General features: G+C 50.2%; 1 protein-coding gene across 4 annotated transcripts in view; it reads left to right on the top strand.

The window, feature by feature from the left end:
- The window catches only part of PSD3 (pleckstrin and Sec7 domain containing 3), a 610,189-nt gene that overhangs the window by 94,409 nt on the left and 493,320 nt on the right, over positions 1-22,460 (top strand). For 2 of the 4 annotated variants that reach the window (XM_088832771.1, XM_055416711.2), the window contains exon 1: positions 8,889-9,194. The exons of the other annotated variants lie outside the window; for them this stretch is intronic. In XM_088832771.1, the coding sequence (XP_088688897.1) occupies positions 8,904-9,194 (291 nt within the window). In that variant the 5' untranslated portion in view covers positions 8,889-8,903. Of the gene's footprint in view, positions 1-8,888; positions 9,195-22,460 lie in introns of those variants that run through there. 4 annotated transcript variants of the gene reach the window in all.

Below are 22,460 nucleotides of genomic sequence, written 5' to 3'. Positions count from 1 at the left end.
CAAGCTGGAATCAAGATTGTGGGCAAAAATATCAACAACCTCAGATAATGCAGATGATACCACTCTAATGGCAGAAGGTGAAGAGGAACTAAAGAGCCTTTTAATAAAGGTGAAAGAGGAGAGTGAAAAAGCTGGCTTAAAGTTCAACATTCAAAACACTTTATGGCATCTGGTCTATCACGTCATGGCAAATAGAAGGGGAAAACACGGAAATGTAGGTAGATTTTATTTTCCTGGGCTCCAAAATCACTGTGAACAATGCTGGTAGCCATGAAATTAAAAGACATTTGCTCCTTGGAAGAAAATCTATGACAGACCTGGACAGCATATTCAGAAGCAGATACAGGAGGAGAAGGGGGCAACAGAGAATGAGATTGTTGAATGGCATCACCGACTCAGTGGACATGAGTTTGAGCAATATCTCCCAAATCCGGGAGATAGTGATGGACAGGGAGGCCTGGTGTGCTGCAGTTCATGGGGTCATGGAGCCAGACACAACTTAGTGACTGGACAGCAACAAAGGAGATGGAAGCTCTCTCTACAGGTCTCCCTTCCCTTTTGAACTCTTAGCAGAACTGCCTTTAAAAGTTCCTTTGTTGGCCACCTCACGTGAAGAGATGACTCACTGGAAAAGACCCTGATGCTGGGAGGGATTGGGGGCAGGAGGAGAAGGAGACAACAGAGAATGTGATGGCCGGATGGCATCACCGACTCGATGGACATGAGTTTGAGTGAACTCTGGGAGTTGGTGATGGACAGGGAGGCCTGGCGTGCTGTGATTCATGGGGTCACAAAGAGTCGGACACGACTGAGTGACTGAACTGAACTGAACTGAACAGTAAAATATGTTCAGTAATGTTCTGAAGTTAAAAATCTAAAAAATTAAAAATTTTTACATGCGGGAGTTAAGCCCCCCAGCTATGCTCCTGGTAAGGAGTGAGGCAAGCACAGCAGTCCAGTACACGGCCTTTTCCTGTCATCACTCTCCCCAAACCAGAGCCTAGGCCTGTCTCCAGTGAGGGTGGGGGGGCGTTCCTTCAGCTGGAAGCTCTCGTCAAGAAGCACAGTGGAAGCTGGGAAATCCCGAAACAGAGGCGGGGAATCTGTTCTGGACAAGTAAGCATCCCCAGTATTATCCGGCCTCACTAGATTCTAGACTTCTCCTCCCTGAGTCTTAACTGATCACACGCCATCTTTGTGGAGCAGAGGTTCTGTTTAACACCGATCCAGTCCCTGGTCCTTTTCGGAAAGGAATGAGTGGGTAGAGGATCACTGTGTTTTCCCTTCAAAGTCATCATGCAGGGCCATTACTGGAGGGTAAAAAGAGGGTGTCCATCATACAGAGATAATCGTTCCTTTTAAAACCTGAGAAAACCTCCTTCACTTCCAAGGAAACGGTGCCTCACTGTGCAAATATAGCAGACACACAGCTTTCCAGACTCACTGCTGAATTAGTCATTTTTTGGTAGCATCTCAATACATTTGACAGCCTATGGCCATTAAAAAATGACCAGTACGTAGTTCTGATCTGAGTTTACAATTAAGCCTACTATTTTACTTATGAGAGAAGAGTTGCAACATTAAAATATTTTGAATGACTTTGGAGACTGTGTCAGGAGTTAGAAAAAAGAAATTATTTTCTAAAGCCTTTTGAAAATGTCTTTCTGTCTCTTTCTTTCTTACTTCCACCACTGGCGTCATAATGCATGTAATTGGCCGAAAGTGCTAGAAAGGGGAGGGTTACTGATGGCCACAGTGTCTGGCCAGGATGTCAGAGAGATGGAGGGATCCAGCTGGGACTCCAGGAGGCGATGGGTTTGCACAGGTGGGGAGGACAGGGAAGAACGGCTCAGCCAGGGTCCTGGGGGAGGCTTTGCAGGGTGGGCTTGGGGAGCGTGTCCTGCCTGAGGGGAGCAGCAGGAGGAAACTCTGGAAAAGCAAGAATGGTGCAGACAAACCGCTGGCTGTGGTGTCGCCGTGATGTTGGAGAAACCGGTGACCACACATCATCAATGTGCAGACCTGGGGGCTTGGGAGACAGGGCAGGGCGCTGGCACACGGTCAGCTGCCTGGGACGGGGTGGGCACTGCCAGGACTTGATGGGGTGGCTGGGAGTGCAGCCTGGGTGTGTCTGGGAGGCACCCGGTACCCTCGGGGCCCTGAGTGCAGTTAGGACTGAAGGGCTGAGAACCGGCGCTGCCTCTGGTCAGCGACAGCAGACAAGGTGGCCCATCTCCCTGGGCCTGAGCTCTGCATCCCCAGGGGTAAATAGGAGAGCAGACGGTAGGCACTGGGCACCTGGGGCCCCAGGATCGACAGGATCTTACAAAATGTGCACTTGATGTCATCCCTGCTCAGCGGGTCAAACTTCTGTGAAGGCTGCTCACAGTGAGGACAGCCTCCCCGAGGGACCATCAGAGAGACCCCGTGAAGTCCGTCCAGCCTCCAGCTCTGACGCAGGCCCCAGCGAACACAGACCCCAAACCCACTCCTCCCCCTCGCTTCCCCTCCCACGCAGCCCAGCCCCTCGGGGGAGAGGTCCTGCCCGCTGCGAGGCCCTCCACTAACAGCCCAGCACTCCATGGCAGGAAGAACCTCAGGACCATGGAGGAGGAGACGGCTGTCTGGGCTCGACTCAGAACAGAACGATCAAATTTCTCAGGCTGGGGCTCTGATCTGTTCAGGAACTTTTTCCTTTACTTCAAAAGCATTGGCCTGTGTGATCAGATGCCAGGGTAGACATACAGCAACTTAACATACAAAGAACCGCACAGAACACAGACCCCATGTGTGTTTGGGGCCTGGTAAAGGAAACAGAAGAAGGCTGGAATGAAAGACTCTTTCTAATCGGAGCATTTCCCAAGTGTCCCATTTGGTTCCTCCAGAAATAGTCTTCACAAGGGGACACTGACATGGTGTCATCTCCTGAAAAAAAAAAGAACTTGGCTTGCTTCTGGAAAAGAGAAAAAAATAGTCACGGGGAGAGGGTTTGAAGGAAGTAAGGGGTGGAGGAGTTGAGGGGACATGTGTCCTGGAACTCAGGGAGGAGACGAGAAAAGTTTTCTTTTTTTACCTCTCCAGATCTTCAAGTCTTTGTCTGTAGAGTGGAAGATAATGTTGTCCTCTAAATATATCAGTTGGAATGCAGTGTGGCATCTTGAAACAGGCACGGGCCTGAAAGACCTGGGCCCACCATTGCTGTGTTGCTTTGGGAAAGTCATTTAACTTCTGCAGATTCCACGTCCCCGTCTTTGAGACAGAGTCTCATATTTGCCTTATTCCGAGGATGTGAAGTTGCATATATAAAAGGGCCTTGGCCGTGTCAGACAAGTAAGAGACATTCCATAAATGATAACTCTGTCACCACCATCAAGCTCACTACTAGGCAAATCTCTTTACAGTAATGGAGGAAACCAAGCTATGACAGTGAAGGTGCGTTTCTAACCAGTAGACAGAATGTCCTGGAAAGTCCTGAAGCCTTGTGTGGCCCGAGCAGGAAGGCTTGGTGCAGATTCCTGGCATTGCTTCCCATCTGGCAGCTCACAGCTCAGAAAGCAAAACCTGGCAAGAGGCAGCTGCTGGTAGAAAGGGAAAATGCTTTAATCAGAGAAGCCAGCAATCTGGGGAGAAGGTGGACTCATGTCCCAAGACCAACTCTGAAGATTCTGCTCGGCCATGACAGTTTTTAAAGGGGGAAAGGGGGGCATGATCTCAGTTAATCATCGAGAGGGGGGTCATCTTTGTCACCAGCCCACACCTGCGCAGACTTGTCCACTGCTTGTGAGTTTCCTTAGACACCATCGTGTTCACACAGTCTGTTCACGAGGTTACTGAAGGAGCTATCAAGAGACCTGGCCACCTGCTAATTACTTAGTCTTCATTTCTGCTTCTTTGATCTACAGAAAGAATCAACAAGTTAGGCAAGGTACTGTGTGATCAGAAGATCTGGAAAGTGTCCTTGGACTGGAGATGAGCAGAACATGGGGGCACCTGGTTGAAAGTTAGGTACAATGAAGCTTTGCTAAAATGACAAGAAATGGAGTTTCGTGATGAGGGCAGGTTCCTGCAAAGAGCTGCTTACAAATCCCCCCATTAGATATTATTTCATTTCAAAGGGATTAGGGACAAAGGTGCGTCTTCTGTAACTTCTTTGTGCTGAGAAAGGGTTTTGGGGTCTTAGAGTGGAAGATTCTGACAAGGGTCTGTGGTATCTCTTTGCTGACCGTTTTAGTTGCCTGCTTATGTATATGAGCAGAGCAAGCTACAATTACTTTGATGCCCACAAAAATATAGATGATCTTGAGCAACAGTGTTAATCCCATTCTCTTGAGGCCAGTTCTTGGAGCTGTGCTGGTCACAGACTCAGTACTGTTCAAGACGGAGCAGCAGGTGTCACGGGTGTAGTCTGGTCATCACACAGCCAGCTTTTTCCTTCCAGCAGCAGTTACAGTATGTGTAAAACAGCTCAGGAGTGTGCAACACACACACACAGGTCTGTGACTCTATTGTCCTTATCATTAGCCACTTGTGTGTGTGCTAAGTTGCTTCAGTCATGTCCAGCTTTTGGCAACCTTATGGACCATAGCCCGCCAGGCTACTCTGTCCATGGGACTCGCCAGGCAAGAACTCTGGAGTGGGTTGCCATGCCCTCCTCCAGGGGATCTTCCCAACCCAGGCATTGAACGTGTGTCTTTTGCATCTCCTGCATTGGCAGATAGGTTCTTCACCACTGGTGCCACCTCGAAAACCCCCGTTAGCTGCTTGAGCCTGCTCTCTAATGACCCCGGGAGATATAGGAGACTTGAGATCTTCAAACAAGAGGCAGGGGACATGGAGGGGCCTTTGTACTTGGGGATCCCACAGAGCTCTGCTTGGTTCCACTCTGACTCTGGGCAGCAAACGGAGCACACCTTGGTGGAGGGTCTCTCCGGGAGCCCAGGTCTGGAGAGAGGAGCAGAGGGGCTGGACCCGCTGTGTGCGCTGACCACTGGTCTAGAGGGGAGAGCAGGGAGCCGGGCTCAGGTGATACCTCCGCTGCTGCTCCTGAGCCCCAAACTTGCTCTCAGCAAGTCCCCCCACCTTCCCTGTCTCTTTCTGAATCTCCGGAAGGGGACTCAGCTGCCGACTCCATGAGGCCCTCACGAGATGGGAGACAGAGATGTCCTGACGTCTCTCCCCAGTGCCCACTCCCCTCTCTGCTTGCACTGAGGTTCTAGAATCTTCTCCTTTCTGTTTACAGGTGATAAGAAGGGGTCATTAGCAGAAACAGAGTACAGTTTAAACTGTCCGTTATTTGCATTCACACCTTATGAATCTTGAAGGTCAGTGGTGGTGGGGAAATATGAAGTCAACTTAGAATCCTTTCAGACAAAAGTACTGAGTTTTCACAGAAATCAGAGACAATGGTTTAGAGTTGTTATTTATGCTACTGTATTATAACAAGCAGGCTGACATCCATGGGGTTGCAAAGAGCTGGATACAACTGAGCGACTCAGCACAGCACATCCTGACTTAAAGACTTAATAAGTATTAATATTGTGTTTACAGAGTACGTTTACATAGATAATCCCATTTGACCTGAAAAACAATTTTGTAATGCAGGAAGGGCAGAAATTAATTTTGCTGAGGTAAGTCCACTGAGAGCCAGAAATCTGCTGTGAGCCGCACCTAGCAAGTGACCACATCAGGACTCCAGACCCCAGATTCACTGCTGACTCTTTCCACTGAGTCGGTGATGCCATCCAACCACCTCATCCTCTGTCGTCCCCTTCTCCTCCTGCCCTCAATCTTTCCCAGCATCAGGGTCTTTTCCAGTGAGTCAGTTCTTTGCATCAGGTGGTCAAAGTATTGGCGTTTCAGCTTCAGCAACAGTCCTTCCAATGAGTTTTCAGGACTGATTTCCTTTAGGATGGACTGGTTGGATCTTCTTGCAGTCCAAGGGACTCTCAAGAGTCTTCTCCAACACCACAGTTCAAAAGCATCAGTTCTTCAACACTCAGCTTTCTTTATAGTCCAACTCTCACATCCATACATGATGATTGGAAAAACCATAGCTTTGATTAGATGGACCTTTGTTGGCAAAGTAGTGTTTCTGCTTTTTAATAAGCTGTCTAGGTTGGTCATAGAGTTTCTTCCAAGAAGTAGGCGTCTTTTAATTTTATGGCTACGGTCACCATCTGCAGTGATTTGGAGCCCAAGAAAAGAGTCTGTGACTGTTTCCATTGTTTCCCCATCTATTCGCCATGAAGCGATGGGACCGGATGCCATGATCTTCGTTTTTTGGATGTTGAGTTTTAAGCCAGCTTTTTCACTCTCCTCTTGCACTTTCATCGAGAGGTGTTTGTTTGCCATTTGTTTAGTCTCCTCCTTGTCCAGTCCCTACTGCCTCGTGCTGAAACACTGGCAGTAGTCACCTCTGTGGCAAGGCTGGCAAGTGGAAAGTCAGAAGAGAGAAGCGGCCTGAAGTCATCGTCTCCACCACAGTCCTTTGGGATGTTGTTCTATTTGCAGGTTGGAGTTGAAGTGGGGCTTCTCATCTGATGGTTCCTGAAGCCCCTGCCCATCTGGGGCAGTTGTGGTAAAAAGGCAAGTATTTCCCTTCCCTGGGGGCTCCGAAGGTAAAGAATCTGCCTGCAACGCAAGAGACCAGGGTTCGATCCCTAGGGCCGGAAGATCTCCTAGAGAAGGAAATGACAACCCACTCCAGTATTCCTGCCTGGAGAATCTCATGGACAGAGGAGCCTAGTGGGCTACAGTCCATGGGTCACAAAGAGTCGGACACGCCTGACGGACTAACACTTTCACTCCCTTCTCTGCGCTCCACATCCTCACCTGCACAGTGGATTGGTTTGAACTGTGAATAACAAGGCCTGCGGAACACCTGCTGTGATGTCCACACCCCTGAAAGCTAAAACAAGACAGTGGTTCTTCTTTCCAAATCTCTGTTCTGTAGAAAGACAGAGCATCTCCCTTTACCAGCAGTACCTCAGTTAACCAACTAGCACTTGTTGAGTGACTGCAACATCCAAGCAAGCTCTTTTATAGGAGAGTGAGTGAGTTACACAGACATTACTCACACGGGATTTTTGTAGAAACTAAGTATAATCAGATCAACACATCACTCTTTCAATGGATGAATCTGAGACATGGATGCATCTTTGGCTGAAATTCTGTCACAGAGTCTGTTATAAAGGGGCTACAGGGTCCACAGCCTGGCCCAGACAGCTCTGGGCACGTGTAGACTGAGTCATTTGTCAGCTTGTCTGGAAACAAGGAGAAGCCTCCATAAACTTGGAGGAAAAGTTGTGCAAAGACATTTAAGGATGAGAACGAACACCCCACCACCTCCTCTGAGAGTTTCCAAGCAGCCTCGCCCAGGCAGCAGTGGTCAGCCAGGGCGAGGGCTCCTGGCCACTGCGGGCATGCCGCCCATGTGATGTCAGGCCAGGGTCAGGGGGCTGCGGCTCAGGCCTGGCCACTGCCAGCTCTCTGGGCCCCTGCCAGTTTGTCTCGGAGGATGGCTTCCTGATTCCTTTCCAGTCAAGCTCAAACTGATAAAGAAAAGTTCTTTTCCACCCACTGTAGTCCTTTTCCCGGGGTCAAGGTCAGTGAGCCTTTCCTTTGTCAGGGATACTGAGCCTGTTCAGTTCGGTCTCTCAGTTGTGTCCAACTCTTTGCGACCCCATGGACTGCAGCACGCCAGGCCTCCCTGTAGTAACCCTCTTAATTTGAATTACTGGATGAATTTTCAGGTGACTTCCTATTGTTCTCAGAGTGTAGGAAAACTAATTTTAAAAAATAATTTAACAACCCTTCTGCCTGATTTGTCACCTGGATAGATTTTCTTATTTCATCTTTCTCTCTCTCTCTCTCTTTTTTTACTTCTTTCTTATTTTCTCTTTTTCATCTTTATTTTAACTATTTGTGTGTGTACTGGATGCCTAGTATTTTGATGTGGGACTCTGAGGCTACCCTGGGGAATTCCTGAAAAAAACACGGGATTTAAAGAGGAACTTGATGAAGACATCAAAGTTGTTTACAACTGTGTGTCACCGATGCAGGAGAGGTGGGTTGAAAGTGAGCTTCTAAGTGTCCTGGAGGCTCAACTTTCCATCACACCTGTCCCAGGGTCAGACGTCAAGAAAGAGGTGTCGCTAATATGCAGGTTAGGATAGACAAGGAAAGCAGTAACTTTAGTGTCTCCATTTCAAACGCGGGGAGGGGGCCGGATCACGGGACAGAACTCCTCAGACCCCCCAAGCAGAGGGCAGCCCAGTCCCCAGCGCCCCTGCCAGCGGGGCTCCCCGCACCCCCGTCCGTTCCTGCGATGCTGAGAACTGGGTGCAGAGCCCAGACCCGCGGCTGGGTCAGCCCCCTCCCCACTCCCTGAAGACCCCCCCGGGGCTGAAGGTGTGTCCTTTGCTTCCTCAGGGTCAGGCCGTCGTGGAGCCATGAGGCCAGGTCACGCCCGCCCACAGCTGCCGACCTTCGCATCCCCGGAGATCTGCAGGCGGCCCGGCGGGACCCAGCCGAGCCCCGCGGAGGCCACGGCCGGGCGGCTCCAGCAGATGCAAACCTCCTTCGTCTTCGTGCAGCTGCGGGCGCCCCCTGCGCGCGCGCGCCCCTTCCCGGCTCCAGCCCGGGCCGCGGCCGCGGGGCGCCCGGAGGAGGGCCGCGCTCTCCCGGGCCCCGGGGCCGGCTGCTCGGCGGGCGGCGCCCTCGGGCCCGCTCCCCGGGCTGGCCCTGCCCCGCCAGCTGCGCCCTGCGGCTCGGCTCCCGCGCGGGGAGAGGAGAAGAGCCGGGCCCCGGGCGCGCGGCGGGGGCGCGCTCGCGGAGCCCCCGGTCCCCCCGCGCGTGGACGGCGGCGGCCCCGGCCGCGCAGACCCCCTAGCCCGGCTCCCGGCATGGGCGACGGCGGCCGCGGCCGCTCGGCGGGCTGGACTCCCTGGCCGGACGGTCCTGCCCGGCCCGGCCCGCAGGCTCGGGGCGCCTCGGGGTGCTCCCTTCCGGAGGCCCAGGCTGCCGGCGGCGCTCGGAGCCCGGGGTCCCGGGGCGGAGCCGAGGCGCCGGCCCGCAGCCCCGCGCGCCCGCGGAGCGCCCAGGGCGCGGGCACCCCCGCCAGGCTCTGCCGGCACCGGGCGCCTCTCCAGACCAGCAGGAGCTGCGCCGCCCCGCCTGCCGCCCTGCCTCTCAAGGTAAGAAAGTGTGTGCGGCCGAAGCCCTGAGACCCGCGCTCTTCCCGAGAAGCCGAGAGTGGACAGGCGCCCGATGCCCCGCGGGGCCCCCAGCTCCTCGCGCTGGGGTCTCCTGTTCGCTGTGAGCGCCTGGCGCCTTCCTCTTTGCTCCGCCTGCACCAAGAGCTTATTGTGTGGCAGGGGAGAGTGAATAGCGCTTCCCAAGGTTTCTGCTAAGGATAAGAGCAGGAGAGTTGGGTAGGGATGTGCAGCCTTTATGGGGAACCGAGAGAAAGGATGGAGGAGGCGCAGAGACACTTGTTGAGCCCTGGGCCGTCCCAGCCTTATGCTGGGCGTTTTTGCCTGTATCCCACTTAGCTGCATAACCTCCTGGAAAAATGTAGGCTCCTATCCCCAACTTCACATGAAGGAATTGGGAAGTGGCTAGGCAAAAATCCTCCTTTGCCTTCCGAAATAGAAAAGACAGAAGCAAAACCTATTCTCCAGAGTGGGCATGGAGGCTTGGGGAGGTTTCAGGGGGATGGTGGAGGTGCCCAGTGCCCTCTGTAGCTACTGGACCACCTTCCATACTTGCTGGCAGGTGGATGTTCGCCCTGGGCGTCAGCCTCCAGCCCCCACTTTCCTTCCCACCAGGAGGGAAAGGGTAGACGCAGGTGGTTTCCAGGATCTCCGCCAGCTCCATCCCTGGCCAGGCCTCCTCTTTGTTATCAGCATTTTATTCTCTGCATCTCCACTCAGCCTCCTCAGCAAGCTGGTGTCTGAGCCCTTCTTCCCGGCTCCACCCAGCTCAGGTGTCCGGATCCTAGAATGGGTGGACAGAACTGAAAGGTATGCTTTTGCGTTTCCTTTCCTGACAGCATGGGCGACTTGCTATACTTTGCAGACGTACAGGCAGTGAGGGTGAGGGTGAAGAAGAGTGTCGGGGTGAGGGGTGCTGGGAAGGGGGGAAGGAGAGGTGCTCCTGGTGTGTGGCTGGTCCCGTGGAGGGGGCTTCCGGGGAAGTCACTGGAGAAATGGATGAAAGTCACATCAGGAGGGAACCTCCCCCAAGACAGCCTTCATCTGGAGCCCCTGTCTCTCCCCTGGGCTTCTTGGGGCTTCTCCTTGCCCCTTTCCTCTTAACAGGCAGCCGGTAGAGTCATGGTGGAGAATCAGGGAGAGAGGATGAGCTCAAGTTCTCTGTGGAGCGAAACTCTTGGAAGAGGAGAGACGCTAGACTGCTTCCTTAGGAAACAGTTTACATTCCATCCCAGTGCTTGCCCCGTGCATTTCCTACAGGGGTTTGAGAGGAGTGACATACCGCTGCGTCAGAACCCAGCCTCTGAATCCCGGGTCACAGGGAGTTGTTTGTGTGCTTGGAGGCCACCCTGAGGACTTGAGATCTCCTCCGCCCCTCCTTTCTCCTCCATCTTCCGGGTGTAAGAAAGCCCCAGAGCCGTTGCCAGTTCTCTCGGGAGAGGCACTGAGGGAGCTGGTCCAGATGGGTCGGGTTCTGCCTCATCTGCCCCATTTAGCCACGTGTGCTAACGGGCCCCCAGACCTCTGGTCCGTCTAAAGCAAGGATGGCAAGATTCCTGGCTAAAAACGTGGAAACCCCAGGTTCAAGTCCTAACCTTGAGCAAACCACCAGAGCTCTCAGTTTTCCCATCAGAAAACACTGTGGACCCACCTGCCCTGGCAGTTGGTGTGGGGCCAGCAAGGGTCTCGGTTGCCCTGTCTTAGGGGAGAGAAGAGAAGCAGAGTCCATGGGACCAGGTAGGACCGGGAAGCATGGAGTCAGAGGGGTCAGTGAGGGACTCCAGGGTCAGGGGACAAAGCAGGGCTCCACTTAGCCTCAACCGAGCCGGTCACATGGTGTGATGCTCTCTGCCCCAGGGAAGACGTGAAGTGTGAGTCCCTCAGTCATGTCCCGCTCTGTGCGACCCCATGGACTGTATGTAGCCCGCCAGGCTCCTCTGTCACTGGGATTCTCCAGGCCCAAATACTGGCATGGGTTGCCATTTCCTCCTCCAGGGGATCTTTTCAACCCAGGGATCATACCCAGATCTCCCACATTGCAGGCAGATTATTTACCACCTGAACCACCAGGGAAGCCCAGAAGTCAGCCTTCAGAACTACAAGTCCTTCAGATGCTTGGGGCTGTTACCAGCCGAGTGACTCTGCCTGGTCTTGAGTGTTAGAGAAGGGAAAAGTCACCAGAGAGAGGTTTCCACCTGCCCCGCCCTGGGCTCTTGAACATGCCCTTGGGTCTGACAGATTAGTGCCTGAGCACTGCCCAGTCCGAATGTGTTGGAATTTAGCTGTTCGGGTCACAGGAAAGTGGCAGCAGATTCTTGTGAGCCATCAGTTGAGAGGCCTTTCACTGGATACATGCATAGAAATGTGACCAGTTACTCCATTTATTGGGAATTCCCTGGTGGTCCCATGGTTAGGACTCTGTGCCACCATTGCAGGGGACATAGGTTCGATCCCTGGTCGGGGAACTAAGATTCCCATATGCTGTGTGACACAGTAAAAAAAAAAAAAAAAGATTTACTACATTTATTAAAGCGAAGTGTTGCTTATATGGAAGCAAAAATCTTTTCCTACGTGTGTATCATAGGATGGAGGTCCTGGTGTCAAGCAGACAAGTCTAGATCCTAAGTGTCAAGTTTCTTCTTCACTGTGATCTAAACAGCCAAATCTAGTCTTCCCCAGTGGCGCTAGTGATAAAGAACCGCCCTGCCAATGCAGGCAACAACAGATGCGGCTTCGATCCCTAGATTGGGAAGATCGCTGGAGGAGGGCATGGCAACCCACTCCAGTATTCTTGCCTGGGGAATCCCATGGACAGAGGAGCCTGGCACGCTATCGCCCATAGGGTTGCAGAGGGTCGGACACACTGAAGCGACTTAAGAAGCATTCTTTCATTGTTGAAACAAACAGAGTCCAGAGTGAGGGACTCCCATCCTGAGTCCAGAGTGAGGGACTCCCGTCCTCCCATCCCTGCTGACTTACATCTTTTCAAGTGTCACGAGGAGTGCGTGCAGCACGCAAATCACTTAGTTCTTCCTTCAAACTGTACTGGGCTTCAGTAAAAATGACCACAGCACTCTGTGCCCCACGGAGGGCTTCCAGAACATGGTCCCCTCTGATCAGAACCTCACAATGCTGTGAGGTTGTACTTTATCACTGTGCCCATTTTGTGGATGAGGAGACAGAGGCTTGAGCATGGTCAATGACCCAAGGCCAGGACACAGCAGTGACGGGGAGAGAGTTCTGGGGTCCCTGCGGAGGTTGGAGCCCCGCTCTCCTTGCCTTCCTTGGCAGGCAGCCCACCGCCCCTGGGCCTTGTTGGGGGGAGGGTCTGGACTCACTCCTGGGGCTTGAGGGAAGGGGCCTCAGGATCCTCAGTTTTAGTGACCTGGCTTGCTGATGTGTGACTCAAGTCTGGAGCTAACGACATAAAGATCCTGAAAACAGACACAGTTCGAACAAAAAGGGGAAAAAAACTCTCTGCAATCATTTTGGGGATTTTCCATGCTGTTGCTGTGTTTTACTAAGTCTTCCTATCTTGCCTATTTTATGCTTTGAGCTAACAATGACTTTTGGTGTGTAGGTGGTGTTAGAAAATTAGTAGTAAGTAATATTAAAACTTTGCCCCCAAATGTCAAACCCCCCGCCTACAAACCCCATCTGTAGCTTTAAATTTTCCAGGAAATTTACCTCTTTTTTTTTGGTTTTCCTCTTTCTCTTCCTCTCCCCTCTCACAAACAATCAGCTTTTTGAGTTTTCCTTGCCAGCCGCTAGGAGTGTTCGGGGTTCAGAAGGGAGGATGAGAGTGAACAGGATAGACAATGTCTCTTCCGGGGCTGGGGGTCAGGGCCTGGGGAGAGGGGGACAGTCATTCCCTGAGGTGCTGAGGGCAAGGGGGAGGGGGTCCACTTATACACAGCAGACTGGAAAGAATAGCTTTAACCCTCTGTGTCTCATCTTGAAACAAAACCAGAATCTGAATATACACAGCAGACTGGAAAGAATAGCTTTAACCCTCTGTGTCTCATCTTGAAACAAAACCAGAATCTGAAATATGTCTGTGAAGTATATTGCATTTTTGATCGAGACTTTTTATTTAGAGCAAAGGCCCCTGGCACTGAGATTCAGGGAGTGAAATGAAGCTCTGGTTCTGCCAACCAGCTAGCTAAGCGCCAAGACGACTCACTGAGCAAAGCGAGGCTACCCTGTCTGACCCCTGAGGCCTTTCCAGCTCTGACCTTCTAGGATAAGTATGAATCGTCACAGCCAGAAAGGGAATGAAGTAAAAGGATGAAACTAATCTAATTTCATCTCGTCTCTAAAGATTATTTTGTCAAAGGGCTTCACAGCAGGGAAGCTACATGCAGTGGACTTGTACATCTCGGGCGATGTGGAATTCCAGCCAGGGCTTGGGACACTCTCTCTAGGATCCGCAGTTCACAATCAGCTGAATGAACCCTGGGAGCAGGGTAAACACCCAGTGATAGAGTCAGCGCCTTCTTTGGGCATTAACACAAATCCCCCACAAAATTTAGGGCCACGATTGTTTGCCGCCTTTCCCCTGAAGACTAATGTTTCTTTCTCTGACTGGATCCAAGTTGAATGAAACTCCCTTCTGAAGTTGAATACTAACCCCCAGGTATACCTCACCCCCAGGAGGAGTCATTGATCTCATCTGGAGTTAATGTTTAATTCCTCAAGCCCGTTTGACTTTTTTGGCCTGTTGTGAGTTTAGAAACTGTTCTGCACACAGAATGATAAAATTCTAGATGATCCTGTCTTTATATTCATCAGTCTTGGTGTGCAATTTAGAATATTTTTAAAAGAAGCTAGAACAAAGAGAGAGCTTACACAAAGGCCATATAGTAATTTGAACAGCGATGTAGATAAATGTGCAGTGGTGTCCCTTTTAAAGGGGGGTTTTTGTGTTTAGAAGACTGCACTGATTGGAATCAAAAGCTTATCTTGAGTCTGTTTTACCCTGCATGGCTGTTGACATAGATGGCTTGATTTCTTACTTGGATAAACAAAGCCTGAGATAGCAGAATGGGTTTCAGCTCTGTGTCACTTGTGGTTTGCCCCTGCGTTCCCATGACAACCTTCCCTCACTCTTGTTCTCTCCTTACCCCTCCCTTTGACGTTCGCACAGACGTCCTGTGGTCAGTGTGCGGGGCCCCTCTCATGGAACCACACCCTCTTCTGCACTTTGATGGGAGAAGAGGGCAGAGAGCACGTGGCCCACTTGATGTGGTTCCCCCCAAGACGTGGAGGGAAGATTTGCAGTGGGAGCTGGGACCCAGGGTCTGGTTCAAATTAGCGAAGTGATTTGTCTCATGTTAGCTAAGCAAAGGTGTTCTCTTCAGTCTGGGTCTAAATTTCTGAAACATGAAGAGATCAGACTCTAGTTTCCTACTCTCTAGCTCAGGATTCTAAATTCTTGCCAATCCGTTTGCACTCGTGTTTGTGAAAAATCCACCAACGTACAGGTCTTGATGACACCTCTCTAAAAGTCCCTCATATTTAGAAGTCCCTACTGTTGGGAAATTCCTTTGTCAGTAAAATTAGATGCCTCTCCAGTATCCAGAGGATAAGGAGGAGCTAAAAACACATTTTAAAACATTGTACACCAACATATATCCTACTTTCCAATCTCAAGTGTTAAATTTTTTTTACCAAATAATGGTAGCACTCATCAAGTATTAGGTTTGGCCTGAGAGTATTTGGAGAAAATATTAAATTGGGTTTTTTTTTTTTTTTATCAAAGTGAAGTCAGTCATGTCCAACTCTTCGTGACCCCATGGACTGTAGCCCACCGGGCTCCTCCATCCATGGAATTTTCTAGGCAAGAGTACTGGAGCGGGTTGCCATTGCCTTCTCCAGGGGATCTTCCCGACCCATGGATAGAACCCGGGTCTCCCGCATTGCAGGCAGAGGCTTTACCGGCTGAGCCCCCAGGGAAGCAGGAGTTGTGTTTTGTTTTCCTCCCATGTTTAATGGAAATACTTTTGCTGAAAGGGATTGTTTAGTGTTTTTAGTCCCATGAGTCAATTACTCAGCACAGGGAATGCTGGAAACGGATTCCAGGATTGAGACCCAGAACGACAAAGAGGCTGTCCTCACTCAGCTGGTTGGCATCCATTCCAGCCGTTGCTTCACTTTAACTCTCACATTTTGTGCCCTTGAGCAGAAGTGCTCTATTGCTTGGGGATTAGCTAGGATCCTTGGTTGTGTGTGATAGAAACCCTCAAGGCTGCTTCACCCCCGAGAGGGGACTTCATGAGCAGAGGCACCTTTGCCTCCTGTGTCGGGCGGGTGGACCCTCGTGGGGGCACAGCCGGGCCCCTGCCCCCCCGCCCCAGGGCTCCGGAGGGCCTGGGTGTCTGTTCATCCCTCCCGCTGCCCTGTGCCCTCCCTGCCCTCTTCTCTGACAAGTTCTTCCTCCTTCTGCACATCTGCTCCCTCTCCTCCTGGGGGAGGAACACGTCGCCCGCCATTCCCAGGTTTACGTCTCCTCTTGTTAAAGACTGGGGTCCTCGGGCCTGCCTCCCTGTCCCCCTGTGAGGAGGCTTCTCAGTCCACTGCAGTTTGGGGGTTGGTGTCCACCCAGCCTGCTCCATGGGGGCAGAGGCCGAGGCAGCTCCCCTGGTGAGGTCAGGTCTACTGAGAGCCCAGGCCCTTACAGCCCCATAAACCTGTGAGAGGGAAGGTCCTAGAAACTGACCTGCAGAGAAGGGGGCTGCTGTGACCAGTCAACCCAGGAGATGACAAAGATGCTCTCAGGGAGTCTTACCTACAACTTACAAAGTCACTGCTTTGTGTAAATGTCCTACTTGAGCCCTCTCAGATTTTAGGGAAGCCAGCTTTTAGAGCTTTTAGAGAGATTTTTTAAAGCACCCCTGAAGTGAAAGTGTGAAATGAAAGTGTTAGTCGCTCAGTCGTGTCCAGCTCTTTTGTGACCCCATGGACTGTAGCCCGCCAGGCTTCTCTGTCCATGGAATTCTCCAGGCAGGAATACCGGAGTGAGTTGCCATGACCTCCTCCAGGGGATCTTCCCAACCCAGGGATCAAACCTGTGTCTCCTGCAGGAGATCCTGCCTTGGCAGGTGGGTTCTTTACCACTGTGACACTTGGGAAGCAAAAGAATCCCTGAACAAGATATTAGATTCAGATTACTGCCTGATATGGTTTATAAATAGATTTATAACTTTATAAATCTATTTATAAACCTATAAATATATGCTGCTGCTGCTGCTGCTAAGTCTGGGCATAATATGGCAAGTTTTCTCTTTCAAAGACTTTTTTCCTTTTCCTTTGGTTTAAAAAAAAAAAACTAAAGATTTTTTTTAAAAGAATGGTGTACTTTATGTACACAATTGTGTAGTTTATGGCTGTGCTGGGTCTCGGTGAGGTGGCCTCTTCAGTGGTGGAGCACAGGCTCCTGGTGTGCAGGCTCAGTACTTGTGGCTCGCAAGCTTAGTTGCCCTGCAGCATGTGGAATCTTCTTGGACAGGAAATTGAACCCGTGTCGCCAGTATCGGCAGGCAGCTTCTTAACCACTGGGCCACTAGAGAAGTCCTCCTTGAAAGTTTTTAGAGATTGCAAGATGCTACGAGATTCACACAAACCTAAGTCCTTAGGTGAAACGTCCTTAGGTGAGGTTCGCAGGGTTCCTTAGCCCTTCAGGTTCCGTGTGTGATTCAACGTTGCAGCAACTCCTGGATGCCCACAGGATATGAGATGCAAGGACAGTGGGGAGAAGTATGGTTCCTTGAGCTGAACTGTGTCTGAAGCGCCCCCGCTCCGCAGGGTCCCTGCCCCGGGCCGCCGAGGCCTGCCTGGCGAGGGAGGCCGCTTCCCTTGGTTCCAAAGGAATCAGCAGCCATGGCTCCTTTCTGGCTGCCCTTCGTGTTTTGCACATTTCCTGTGATTATTTTTCAGTCGATTTTAACTTGTCAGAATCTAACTTTCAATTTTCAGGATGTGTGATTTTGCATTAACCTTTCAATTACCAGTTCCAGCAGATTATGAGCTAAAAAACCCTAGGGCCCTATTCAAGCACTTACCCTGTTCTGTCACTTGAAAATTCCATTTTATCTGCAGGGAGCTTGGTTACCCTTCACTGAGTTCTCAATCTGACTGTATGACAAAGGAACAATTAAAACGTCACCCCAGCCATCCCATGCCATAAGCAGAGAGATCTCACTTAATCTTTGTCCGTAAAGGATTTATAGTGCCCTGCAACCAGAGCACGTGAAGAATCTGCCTGCAGTGAAGGAGACCTGGATTCGGGCTCTGGGTCTGAAACATCCCCTGGAGAAGGGAATGGCAACCCACTCCAGTGCCCGTGCCTGGAGAACCCCGTGGACAGAGGACCCTGGAGGGCTACAGTCCACGGGGCCAAAAAGAGTCAGACACAACTGAGCGACTATCACTTTCACCTCCACAATTAGAGCACACAAAATGAAACTGATGGTGAAGGTAAATTAGTGATAAAGAATCAGTTCCAGGAAAATATAAGTGTCAAGATGAAGAAAAGATCAGGTCGAGATCAGGAAAAGAACCCAAAAGAACATGCCACGATGGCAGAGAGAGCCACGTTTGAAAGTCACGTTTGGTCATGTGACTTTCTAGCTGCTCAAACGAAGAGAGACATGGTTAGCCGCACAGTTATAACTGGGAAGGGACGGGGGAGGGGGGGGGAGGAAGAGGTCCTCTAACGTGCTCCACAGAAATCAGTTCTCTCAGAAAACCGAATTTCGCTTGGCCTTTAAAATAGCACTTTGGACAAAAATTTTTCTGAGGATCACTTAACATTTCCCGTCTCCTTAGGCGCACGTACGTGTGTACAACATAATTAATTTCTTCGATAACCTGGGCGGTCCCTGTGACAGCAGTATTGCTTGTTGGCAACTTCAGATCTCTGAGTTCGTTTGCTTCTATACATGATGCCCCAGATCTGCTGGCTGAGTTTTCTCTGCTTTTTAGTGATGTTTCGGCTTCTTCCATGCTGGCCTATCCCTTCGTGGTGCTCTTAGCCTCTCCCTCTAATACAGGGCTTCCCTGATAGCTCAGCCGGTAAAGAATCCGCCTGCAATGCAGGTGACCCCGGTTTGATTCTTGGGTCAGGAAGATCTCTTGGATAAGGGTTAAGAATACCCCAGTATTCTTGAGCTTCCCTGGTGGCTCAGATGGTAAAGAATCCGCCTGCAGTGTGGGACACCTGGGTTTGACCCCTGGGTTGGGAAGATCCCCTGGAGGAGGGCATGGAAACCCACTCCAGTATTCTTGGCTGGAGAATCCCCATGGACAGAAGAGCTGGGTGGGCAACAGTCCATGGGATTGCAAAGAGCTGGGCACGACTGAGCGACTAAGCACCACACAACTTTATACTTCTTTTGATCCACCAGAGGCAGGAAACTAGACAGCAAACTTGCTTAAACTGTAAGGCACGTTTGTTAATTGTATAAAGTAAAAAGACTATGTAAAGGGTTGAGTGGCTCACCTGACAGAAAATCTTGCAAGTTTCAAAAAGGATTTTCTTTTTTTTCCCCTCTGAATTTTTTGTGTTCAGAGATGAAACTGTTGCAGTCACACTGAAAGTGAAAGTCTCTCAGTCATATCTGACTCTTTATGACCCCATGGACTATACAGTCCACGGGATTCTCCAGGCCAGAATACTGGAGTGGGGAGTCTTTCCCTTCTCCAGGGGATCTTCGCAACCCAGGGTTCAAACCCAGGTCTCCCGCATTGCAGGTGGATTCTTTACCAGCTGAGCCATCAGGGACACTATGGATGGATAAAGTTGCTGGACGAATAACTTCTGGATTCCCTTGTTCAGTAAATATGTCTTGACCACCAGCTACAGGGCAGGCACTGTTCCAGCCGGTGAGTAGACAGAGTGCTTGCTCCTACAGGGAGTGGTAAGCAAGCAAACAGCACACAAGCACAGGGTTTCACATCTTCACAAGCACTTGGAAGAAAATATAACAGAAGGGGTGCTGAGGGGACGGTGCTCGAATGAAAGGCTTCGTTCGTGTGATGAGAGAAGGGGAACTCAGAGTTAAGCCCTGAGTGACAGGCAGGAGGCCGCGTGCGGAGAGCAGGGAGGGAAATCTCTAGACAGGGTTAGCAGAAGAGTCCTGTCTACCTGTGGTAAAGAACCCACCTGCCAATGCAGGAGACGTAAGAGAAGCAGGTTCAGCCCCTGGGTTGGGAAGATCCCCTGGAGGAGTGCATGGCAACCCACTCCAGTGTTCTTGCCTGGAGACTCCTATGGACAGAGGAGCCTGGTGGGCTACAGTCCGTGGGGTCGCAAAGAGCTGGACACAACTGGAAGCAGTTTAGCACGCACCCTGTGTGTTTTGGGGGCCATCAGGGGCATAAGTTACTGGGGAACTTACTCAGAGCCATAGTTAGGCAGGGCCAGAGCACACAGGGTCTCTAAATTTTCAATAAGGAGTTTGAATTTTATTCTAAGTCCAGTGGGAGACTTTGGTGAGTTTTAAGCAGAAAAGAAACACAGAAATTAAGGGAAGCCTGTGTGTGTTTATGCGGAGAAGGCAATGGCAAGCCACTCCAGTACTATTGTCTAGAAAATCCCATGGATGGAGGAGCCTGGTAGGCTGCAGTCCGTGGGGTCGCTAAGGGTCGGACACGACTGAGCGACTTCACTTTCACTTTTCACTTTCACACATTGGAGAAGGAAATGGCAACCCACTCCCGTGTTCCTGCCTGGAGAATCCCAGGGACGGGGGAGCCTGGTGGGCTTCCGTCTATGGGGTCACACAGAGTCAGACACGACTGAAGTGACTTAGCAGCAGCAGCAGCAGTGTGTGTTTATGAAGAGACCTCCCTACTGTTCTTCTGTAAGTTATAAGATTGAATAGCCCTGTTTCCCACTTCCTAATCTTGTCAAAGAAGCCTTGAGGGCACACAGCTTAACTCCCTCTGAACACTGGGGGCTCTCTATCTTTTTCAAAAACCTTTAGTTCTAAACTATAGAGGTTTGATGAGGTCCTGGGGACTTCAGTGGAGAAAGGTCCAGTTACTCAAGGATTTGAGATTTCCCCGGAGGAAGCTGCCTTCTAATGATAGACAGGAGAGCAGATCTTTTCCATCTTTGTAACCTCAAATAGTTAAACTTGTTCCAGGGCATAGCGTTTATGATTTAAATAGTTTCTCCGCATTTTTGAATATTATAGCATGTGTTGCACATAGTAGGCGCTCCCTAAACGTTTCTCGACTTGGGAACTATGACAAAGCCGCACTAAGGGAGCGTCTCTTTCCTCATGTGGTCTCATTCCCCCCATTCACATTTGCAGGCAGTGAGCTGGCGGTGTCCACACCAATGACCCAGCAAGCAAGGGCTGGTTGGAGTCAACCCAAAGGAGAATAGAATTTCAAACTATCTTCGGGGTCATAAATTTAGCATAGTGGTGTTTTTATGAAAATGTATTTATCTTGTGACTTGGACTAATATTTAAGGAGTTCTTGGGTGGGCCCAGAGCCAAAGAATTACAGTAATCTTTCTGGCTGAGCTTGGTGACCTAGTTTTCTGAATCTATTTTGTGAATAATGACCCCCCCACCCCCGCCCGATAGCAGTAACTGTTCTCCTCAAGAACTAGGTTTACTCCATGCTTTAAATAACCTCTAATATTTTCAACTCAGATAAGTCAGTCTACTTTTCAGGCCATTTTAGAAAGCTCATGGCAGCATCTTTCCCTTCTTATCCTGTCTGTTTTAATAAGTGAGCCTGTCCTCACAGTTCTCTGCAAATTGCGCTCCAGCCACCTCTGTGCTGTTTTGTGAGCCACTGAGGATCGGCCACTTTTGTTTATTGTGGCAACTCGTTCCTAGCCTCTAGAGCCCTTTGAGAAAAAAGTGCCACACGAATCCAATTACAAGTAATGGTAGGACTTACACTGTTGACTGTGTGTAACCTACTTTAAGCATTATTAAAAGAATTTACTAAATGTTTCCATAGGTCCTTTACAAAACATGAAACAGAGGCAAGTTTCCTTTCCTACTTTAAGCTTAATGTTTGAGGCAGACAGATGTATATGCAAAGAGGCATTTTTAGACATATACATATGCCAGAAACATCAGAATAAAGGCTTACTTCTTTGTGTCATACTCAGTGTAGGTCAACAGTAGGGAAATAGCCAAATAGGCAAGCTGTGCAGGTTACTATTTGCACATCATAATTTGAGGAGGAAAGTCACCATCTCTGTTCCATTTAGTCAGGAGAAGATTCTTGATGGAGATGGGCCATCTCAGTGAAGGGGAAGACTTGGTGGACTGATAGAACTTAGGGTTTGCGTTTGTGGTTTCTCTGAGTTCGGAGTGAATTTTATGATTCATTATGAAGGAACACAACAATTATGTTATCATACATATATAGAGAGAGCAAACGTTTTCAAAACTGAAAAATTAAGATCTCTGGCTTGTTAGTTTATATCTTTTATTTGATAGTATATAAAAAATTTTTTTTAAATACTCAACTCTATTTACTGAAAAGAATAAAATATCCGTGAGAGAAGCACATATGCCAGCATCAAAAAAAAAAAAAAAAAAGTAGGCATCATTTAACGCAACCTTGGAGAATTTGAAAGCAGAACCAGAAAGTGTGGACACAGAGTGCCACGTCTGTGTGTTAGAGGGATCCTCACCTGACCTGGCTAGTTTTTTCCCAGGAGGCAGGCTTGCCTGCAACTGAACAGGGCAGCTTTGGGAGGCGTTGCTAAGAGACTCAGAGAGGCAGGAAGGGGTGCTGGACCAATCAGTGACTAGGAAGCTCTTTCTAGTAGGGAAGTGGGGAGACGGATACCTCTGGGAAGATTCTATGAATGGATCAGCGTGCCGGGGGCTGCACCTGCTGTTGGCAAATTGACGCAGGTGATCCAGGCTGGGAGCAGTCCCTGTGTGGCTCCTGAACAAAAATGACGTTTAGAAATTTGGGGCACTAACACGTCCTTCACAACAGTCACCTGCAGACTGGCTTTCCGGCCTCTTTCTCTCCCAGACAGAATCCTCATGGTTATTAAGACCCCTCAGGCCTCTTAGTCCCAAGACCAGCCGGAGAACTGTTCCACTGCCCCCGCAGTGTCCCTGGGCCTGTCTGTGCTGCTGGTGGTACGGTCTTCGCCTGATGAGAAAATAGGCTCCTACTCTGTGAGCAGCAGAAAAAGAACAAAATAAGTTATTCCTGACTCTACTGCCAAGTCGCTTCAGTCGTGTCCGATTCTGTGCG

Source organism: Moschus berezovskii, chromosome 26 (genome assembly GCF_049115385.1).
Source record: "Moschus berezovskii isolate FMDL1 chromosome 26, NW_MosBer_1.0, whole genome shotgun sequence".
NCBI classification, from domain to species: Eukaryota; Metazoa; Chordata; class Mammalia; order Artiodactyla; family Moschidae; genus Moschus; species Moschus berezovskii.
This window is presented reverse-complemented; position numbering and strand designations above follow the sequence as displayed.